This window comes from Asparagus officinalis, chromosome 2 (assembly GCF_001876935.1).
Source record: "Asparagus officinalis chromosome 2, Aspof.V1, whole genome shotgun sequence".
NCBI classification, from domain to species: Eukaryota; Viridiplantae; Streptophyta; class Magnoliopsida; order Asparagales; family Asparagaceae; genus Asparagus; species Asparagus officinalis.
This window is the reverse complement of record NC_033795.1, coordinates 11312092-11321557: the sequence shown is the minus strand read 5'-3', so window position 1 is coordinate 11321557 and position 9466 is coordinate 11312092. Positions and strand designations below refer to the sequence as shown.

Here is a 9466-nt window from a genome sequence, read left to right as displayed (position 1 = left end):
CGTAAATGATAAGAGAGGAAATAATTGTTTAAATGAGAAAGTAGAGAATTGAAGCTACGTAGTTGACTGGAGTTTTGCTTAAATGAGAAAAAAATAGAGAATTGAAGCTTAAGTAGTTGTCTGGAGAAAACTATCAGAACAGAGCTAAGTAATTAACACGAGTTTGGTGCTAACAATGAATATCATATACACATTTTCCAATAACTTTTAATGTAAAGAAATTCAAATCAGGATTCAGAATTTGTTTTCTGGATCCTATTCGGACTGGAAGAGTTAATAATTTCTTTTATTATCAATATACATTTATATCTCATTTTTCTAACATAAATTGTGCGCTACAATCTAATTTCCTGTATCCTTGAAAACTTTTTGTCATGCTACTGACTTGTACTATAATCTAACTATTGCATCCTTCAGCACTTTTTCACATGTAAGTTACTAACTTTATGTGTACATTTGTCAAAGTCTTCTTGTTACGTGCAATGTCTTTATCAACTCTATTCCACTTTCTTTTATGACTAGGGTTTTTTATTTAACCCTGTTCTTCTACCCTGAATTGTTTTCAAAACCTGTACACTTCCAAAATCATTCATACATCCTGAATGCCAGCATGATTTTTTTAAAAAGTCAGGTTTGACATTCGACCCTTTTGTTATGACACTTCAAGTATGAGGTCAAAATATGACATTTTATTCCATTTTGTAGCACATTAACACAGATTTTGGGTTTAAAAATAAATCAGGTCAGGTGTTTTGGGTATGAATATTTTGAAGGCATGAGGGTTTAAAATAAATCAAGAGAGAAGAATGAGTTAAAAATAATAAAAAAAACATTTCTGGTTAATGTTATGACTATAGAACAAGATAATTTAGTCAGACATTCTATTGGATATGCATTATGGATGTTCTTGTCAATACTATTAATACTTTAACTGGCTACTTTACGGTTGTTTGCCTCGCAGTAGTTGCTGGGCTTACCTGTTTACATGCAAATCAATTTGGTTTAATTGTAATAGTGCTGTCCAAGTTGAAATATATTGTTTAGCTACAAGCTAATATGATGTAGAAAGCACATGTATCATCTTTTAGTTACAAATTGGAAAGACGAAAGTGGTGTAACAACAACATTTATTTGAAATTATAAGGGAACTATATTTCATATACAAAAGGATAAACTGCACATAACCCCCTTCATATATACGTTCAGTAGCAATAACCCTCTCAACTCATTTATTAGCACTTAGCACCTCTAGATTGTCAGTTTCAGAAAGGTAAATTGAAGGTAACACCCTCTCCCCCTTGAACTGAGGGGGTCTAAATGCTATGTGTTGAAGGGCTTATTGCCTATTGAAGCTACAGATAAGTGGGTTTATGTTGCAATCTATTTTTAAACAAAATATCCATAAAAAATGAAATTCTGGTCAAATGACATGTATATACCTCTAAAAAGCTCTTACTTTCATCTCACAAAATCCAACTGCAACCAGCCTCCTTCTTCACTCCTCTATCCTCCATTTTCCTCCTCACCTTAGCTTTACCCTCTCTATCACCGACAGAAGCATACAAATCAGAAAGAAGAACATAAGAGGATGAATCATGAGGCTCCATAGTCATTATCCTCTCTGCTGCCAATTTCCCAAGAACCACATCTCCATTCACTCTACAAGCACTCAACAACATTTTCCAAACCAGTGAAGAAGGAACAATTTCCATGCTCTCAATCAAATCCTTCGCTTCTTCCAGTTTACCCCCTCGACAGAATATATCAACCATACAAGTGTAATGCTCCTCATTTGGAGCAATTCCACAGTCTTCATACATAGACCTGAACTGATAACAAGCTTCAGATACTAAACCGGCGTGTCTACAAGCTGAGAGAACACTGATAAAAGTTACACTATTAGGTTTAACACCTAAAGATTTCATCTTTGCAAACAAATCAATTGCTTTTCTACCCAGCCCATGATGAGATAATGCATTAATCATTGAATTCCATGTGACCACATCTTTATATATCACTGCATTAAAGATTTCTGATGAATTGGATATTTCGCCACATTTAGCATACATGGTGATGAGTGAGTTTGAGATGGGTAAGTCTGATTCAAAGCCTACTTTGATGACTTGGGCATGGAACTGTGATCCTAGTTTCAGATCTGAGAGCATAGCACAAGACATGAAAATGGTAGCAAAGGTCATGTGGCTTGCTTCTATTTCATTCTTGTTCATCATTGTGTAAAATTGTATAGATTCTTCAGCATATCCATTTTGGGAATAACCCGAAACTAATGCATTCCATGATACAGAATCAGGAAATGTTGTCTCTGAGAATACTGAATGAGCTCTTTCAATCACACCACATTCTGAGTACATAGTGAGTAGAGAATTCATAAGGATTGTATCTGAGAGTAACCCCTTTTTTCGAACATATCCATGGATCTGTTCACCAAAAATTATCTCATTTGTACATGCACATGTGTCTAATAAAGCAGAATATGAGAATTCATTAAGCTCGATATTCCATCTCTTCATCTCCTTCCAAACACTGATAGATTTATCGAAAAGCCCATGATTTGTATATCCCATAAGCATCATGTTCCATGAAAATATGTCAGTTTCACTACTTTCATCAAAGAAAATCATCTCCATGTCATCAATTCTTGCAGCTCGGGAATAAAATTCAAGAATAGAGTTCTTAACAAGAGAAGCCCTAAAAATTCCATTCTTCACAACTAACCCATGAATCTGTAGTCCCAATTCTAGAACACCCAATTTGGAACAACTACAAATGACACCTGAAAGCATAACCTCATCCTCTCCAATGCTCTGAGATCGAGCTTGCAAGTAGACTTCAATGGATGCTTCATAATTCCCATAGTTTCTATATAAACCCATTATCAGATTAAATGACACGATATCTTTAACCTCCATAGTTTCAAACACAGCAACTGCATCGTTCAAGCTGTTACTTCTACAGTACATTATCAGTATAATGTTGTCAGTATATTGATGGAAGCATTCTCTCATTTTAAGTATCAATGTATGGGCTCTCTTCGCATTTTCAAGAACATTAACCACTGCACAACAAGAAAGAAAATTCAAAGAGGTTGATTCGTTCATCCTAATTCCACTTGATAACATTCTTTGGATTACTTTAAGACCAACATCTCCCTCTCCATTGTATGCAAATCCACCAATGAGTGAATTCCATGTGACAATATCCCGGTCCTCTACCTCCAACCAATGAAATAAATTCTCAGCATCCTCCAATCTAAATATCCTTGCATAAAATGAAATAAACGAGTTAATTACAGAAACATTGGTATCTAAACCAAATTTTATTGAAACCCCATGAATTTGGATTCCAATATCTATACAACAATGCCTTGAGCATAAGCTTATCAAGCTTGAAATAGCAAAAGAACACAACTTTATCGAATGCGTGATGCACCATCTCATCAAATTTAAAGCATCGATTAACATTCCATGTCGTGCACACCCTCTTAACAAAATCTCAAGAGAAATATCATCAAGAGCACACATTTCCGCTGATGCTTTCCACAAATCTTCAAGCTCCCCAACCTTACAATATCCTTTCAAAAGAGAATTTCCCACACAACAATCAGCGGAAAACCCGCACTTCAAACTAAAGCAATGGACTTGCATCAGATACCCGTCAATACCCATTTCCCCACATGCAACAATAACAGACGCAAAGCTCGATTGAGTCGGTCTAATTCCAGCCTGAATCATCTTAATAAAATAACAGAACCCGTTTTCGTATCGTTCGAATCTGTTGAACCCAGATATCATGGTGTTCCAAGAAACAAAATCTCTTTGAGACATTCTATCGAACAACCGAAGTGCATAACAAATCGAGCCACACGAAAAGTACGAGCTAAGGAGATTGTTGGACAGAAAGAGACTGGACTCTGACGCGGATCGAAGAACGAAGGAATGGGCCATTTGCGTGAGTGAGAGAGATTGATGTGCTTTGCATTTGTCAAGGATTGAGATGAGATGTGAAGGGATAGGCTCTTGCATTGGGGTGGCCGTTGATGAATAGCAAATGGGTGTGGGTGAAGTTTTTCCATTTGGGACTAGATTTTTGAAGGGTAAAGGTTGATGGCTTTTTGGTTTTGTCAAGGTTTGAAGGGCTGCTGCTTTGATGTTTGAAGGCAATTTCATAAAGCAGGCAACTTTGAAGGAGGGAGAAAGCTACAGATGCTGAAGGCTATACAATTAAATGAGTTTATTTGGGTATTTTGAATTATTTCTCTCGAGTCCTTTGGCTGACAAGAAATTAAGCTGTGACCCCTGAACAAGTTAACTTCAACCCATTCTAGTTTAGACTTCGATTGACCATTTTATGTTAGAAACCTGACTCAGTTTTTCTCAAACAAGTTTCTTCACACAATCGTGTTGAAGGTAAAAAAAAAAATGATGAGATGACTGAGTCTGAGAGAGTTCCAATATTCACTGGATATATCGAGCGAGAGAAAGAATAAAAATAGTAATGCAAATTCTTGATTGAAGGGGCTCCTACAGTGAACAAGTTGGGCTTACCAAGGTTTAATAAAAAAAGCAGAGCGCTGATGTCATTGGGCTAATAACGAAACTTGGACAGCCGGCCCATGAATTCTATCCCAAATTTTTTCTTCAGCTTCGTAAAAGGTAAGTAATTTATTTCTTCCTCTTCTCCACGGTGCCCAGCTCTAATCAGACCAGCGTCAAGCCCATCGCCGGCTCCAACGAAACGTCGTTAGCCATCATAATCGTCCGCCTGCTATCCGCTGTCGAGATCATCGCAAGAGAGCTACCCGTAAATGTTGTCGAACATTTATCGTCCAATAAAATGAATTTGCCTCCTCAATGGAAAACAAATGCAAAAAAAATTGTAAGTTTATCAGTGTTACCTAGTAACCTAGTTGCACGTTTTAGAGAGTGGAAAGGTGTGACACAAAACGTCTTAGCAACATGCACCCCCAATAAACTATTCACCTATGTCCTAGCTGGTTAGGAGGGAGCAACAAATGACTATAGGATATTACAAGATGCTCTGTCGAGATCACAGCCTTATGGGCTTTGAGTTTATGATGGTATTAATTCTTACTTATTACAAGACACTGTTGTCAGGTGGAGCTTGTGTTGCTCCTTTGCTTTGGGTTTATTGCTATCAGGTGCTGAGCTTGTGTTGCTCCTTTGCTTTGGGTTTATTGCTAGCAGGTGGAGCATACGTTGCTCATATACTTTGGGTTGATTGCTATCGGTTTTGAAGCTCATACATGAGCTTGTGTTGCCTCGATTTGTGCGGTTTTGCTACTGTCAGGTGGAGCTTGTGTTGCTCCTTTGCTTTGGGCTTATTGCTATCAGATTTTGAGCTTGTGTTGTTCCTTTGCTTTGGGTTTATTGCTATCAGGTGGAGCTTGTATTTCTCCTCAGCTTTGGGTTTATTGCTATCAGGTTGAGCATATGTTGCTCATTTACTTTGGGTTTATTGCTGTCGGTTTTGAAGCTCATACATGAGCTTGTGTTGCCTCGGTTTGTGTGGTTTTGTTGCTATCAAGTGGAGCTTGTGCAACTCCTTTGCTTTGGTTTTTTTACTGTTATGTTTCACTCTTGTGTTGCTCCTTTGCTTTGGCTATGTTGTTGTCGGGTTTGAAGCTCATTCATGAGCTTGTGTTGCCTCGGTCGGTAGGTATTGTTGCTATCATTCAGCAGCATGTATAGCCCCTTTGGTTTGACTATGTTGTTGTCGGTTTTGGATCCCATTCATGAGCTTGTGTAGCTCCTTTGCACTGGCTATGTTGCTTTGGCTATGTGTTTTTGGTTGTCGGTTATGTTGCTATCGGTTGATAAATTGTTGGAGCACGTGCTGCTCCATAGTTGATATTTGGCAATGATGAGTAGCGTTTACTGAGAATGCATTCTAACTTACAGTGTTTATTATATTCAGATGAGACAATATGTGATGAGATTGCAGCCTACATTGAATTGACAATGTCTAGGCAATCTACAATAAACATGTAAGTTATAGGTGGGGCATTCAATTTTGACAAATTGATCTATTCCTGAGTCGTACAATATCAACTAGAATTGGTACTCAATTTCAATAACAGTTTTCATTACAATATCAATAGTTTTTGTAAGTACAAGTACATGACATGCGGTTTATAATAACTAAAATAATACAAAATATCTCTAGTAAAATTGATGAAATTTTCCAAGCTAATAGTTGATTTTCGACAAGTCTCAATTCTTTCTTCATCCTCTTTGATTTTAAAAAATACTTATCTCCATACTTATTTTCTTTGACATATGGTTCCCTTGGTTGCTTATTTCTCCTCTTTCATCAGCCCATTCGATAAAATTATATTCTTTATTTGGGTATTTTGCACACACACAATAACACATCTCCTTATTTTTATCATTCTTACACACTTTCATGGATGTTCGGAGATTGCAATCGCACCAAACTTTAAATTTTTTGGAGCATTCTTCTGATATCATATTGATGTCGGGAGGCAAATTGTAAACCATGACAATTTATAAAAGTGGTAAGAATGAAGGATACATTGGCACAATAAGCCCTCAAGCCAAATTTATAGTCTCCAATGTGTTGGAACTAGCCGTTGGAACTAGCCGTTGCTACAACGCTTCGGTTTTGAATATTGTCGAACGGGTAAGAATAATTATGGTATACTTACCCTTTATCCCAAAATTTTATCATTTCAAACCAAACTAAAGATTAGGAATTTGAGGGTTTCTATAAAGTTGGATTCCATCTTTTCATGTTATGAAACAAACATAGAAAGAAAGAAAAAAGATTCCATAAATCTATAAACTTGGATTAAAAATTTTTATGTAATAGATAAGAATCCATAAAAAAAACCGGATTCCTAATCCTATTCTTACCCACTAGTGAACCAAACACCCCCTTATAATACCCAACTCCCAAGAATTGCCGAAAATTGGAAACATGCAGCATAAAAAGAGATTATAAACAGCACTTGAAGTTGTAGAATTTGCAAACGGCTCCCCAGAAGCTGCAGAATTTGCAAACAGACCCCTGGAAGCTGTAGAATTTACAAACAGCCCCTAGAGGCTGCAAAAATTGCAAAGCGCCCCTGGAATGCAGAATTTACGACCAGGCCACTGGAAGCTGCAGAATTTACTATCAGCCCTGTGGAAACAGCAGAATTTCCTAACAGTCCCCCGAAGCAGCAGATTTGCAAACTGCCCGCTGAAGGCTGCAGAATTTACAAACAACCCCTGCAAGCTGCAAAAATTGTAACAGCCCCACAGAAGCTGCATAATTCGCAAACAACCCCTTAGAAACTGCTGCGTAATTCGCAAACAACCCCTTGGAAACTGCAGAATTTCCAACATAAATTTGAATAGCAGAAGAAGCTACGTACCCCTCTCATAAACTTATCTAACTAAATAAACTAACCCATAAAATTTATTTTATATTCAACATAAATTTTGCATTTTAAAAATAGGTAGATCGTGTGCTGGGAGTAGTAGCGATGATTGTACTACAAAACTTATACTACTTTTGTTGTGCGCAGCGGAAATTTCGGCAGCACTTCGGCAGCACAACAAGAGAGATTAGATCGATAAGAATTCCCGTCTCACCAAGGAAACAAGAATCTGAAGCGAATATCTCAACCAAGTGAGATATCGGCTCTTCCTCTCATCAGTTCTAGGACTGACCTGTCGAGGGATCCTACAAGCTATTACAAATCACGACAAGAACACAACTTTTACGTGGTTCGGCAAATAGCCTACGTCCACGGGGCAAGGAGGGGGAGATCTACTATTAGAGGGAGAGATACAACTAGGGTTTACAATCTCACAATCTTAAACCCTCTCAAACAAACTCTCAAATCCCTCTTACAAATATTCTCTCAAAAGAAACAAAAAGGACTACACTTTCTCTCTTCTCCAGCCGCTGAAGAAGATCCCAGACTTGCACTGTAGCCGCACAAGAGAAACCGAAAAAGCAGCCGCAAAAATCAATCCCCAGCTTCACACGTTCTTTCTCTGCCTTTGCTCCTCGTGTTTTCTTTTTTTTTTCAGCCGCAAAGAAATCACACAGCCCCTTGCACAAAACCCTAGAATGATTAATAGGGTTTATTTATATTCGTGAAGAGAGGTTCGGGTGGGCCAGGTCATTCACGAGAAAACCAAGCCACTGTGTTTCCCCAACCGCGTGGCCCCCACACCCAAATCAAGCAACGCGTTTTGTCCCAGCTCTCCATCTCTTCACGTGGGTGCTGGTGGTCCCCACGAAGTCCCACTTCGTTCACAATTCTCCACCTCGGCGAAGTTTCTTTCAAAAACTGAGCCGACACCAAAGCAACCAAATGACCCACTTGTTGTGTCCAGTACGAACTCAATCCACAACAAGTTGAGAAACCCGAATGAGAGTCCAAACAATCTCACCCCCATTAACTAATCCAAACCGGCTGCATCTGAAAGACTGCCTACGTATCCTCTTGCCCAAGGAATCAAGCCGAACGTAGTTCACCCAAATGGCGTAAGTAAATATATTTTTATTATTGTTTATTCTCGTTTAATTATACAATATGTGTATATTTCAACTATTTCGTATCAACTGTTGTATTAGCACAACATGTACATTTTTATTTGTAGATAATTATTCTGTAATTGGATTAATTTTTTATACATGTAACTATTTATTTAATTATTTTTGTTTAAATACCTGAAACTATTTGAAAATAATCCAAAATTTTACTTCCCGTCTGTTCGCTCGAAAAATCGTTGCTTTCTTCATCATTGATTCCATTGCTATCTTGAATAACAGTTTTTCGGTTACAGAAGATCCGGTCTTTTTTAGATCCGGTTACAATGAAAATCAAAAATAAAGAAAATTAAAAAAATTACAACTTTTTCTCTTTTGTCGAACAGATCGCGAGCTCCTGTTTTGTGGTCGCTCGCTTTGGTGGGTTGTTTGCCTGCGCCGGGGTTGTTTTCCGTGGACCACCGCGCGATCTAGATCCGAACAGATCTACGCAGTATAACGGGTATTATTTCACTAAGGAAATAATAGCCGGAGGGATTATTTCACCAAGGAAACAATCGCTCGAATCTCGGGATCAAAGACCCAGCTTTGATCCGGAGTGTAACAATGTAGATCTGAGATCTTGATCCCCTCGAACTCCTGCCTTTTGTGATGCGGGTGCTCGCCGAGAATCAGATCCGAATGTCCAAGTCTTCAAGCCTTCAAAAACTCCAAGATGAGGTCTCAATCCGGCAGAGTTTCGGCTCCCCAAAAGTTCTTCCAAAAAGTCCTCTAAAATGATGAATGACCCCGCCTATTTATAGGCAACCAGATCTGTGCATTTGGCACAGATCTGGGCGGCCACCTCAGGGTGGCTCGGCTCATGCTGAGCCACCCTGAGGTGGCTCGGCCTTGGCCGAGGGTGGCTCGGCCTTGGTCG

General features: G+C 38.4%; 1 protein-coding gene across 1 annotated transcript; it reads right to left on the bottom strand.

Annotated features, from left to right (window-relative positions):
- Positions 1464–3965, bottom strand: LOC109830824 (pentatricopeptide repeat-containing protein At4g13650-like). Its single transcript, XM_020398186.1, has one exon. The coding sequence runs from the start codon at positions 3963–3965 to the stop codon at positions 1464–1466; it is 2502 nt and encodes an 833-aa protein (XP_020253775.1).

Coding starts and splice junctions, on each gene's coding strand:
- LOC109830824 (XM_020398186.1), bottom strand. CDS start 3,965: ATGGCCCATTCCTTCGTTCTTCGATCCGCGTCAGAGTCCAGTCTCTTT.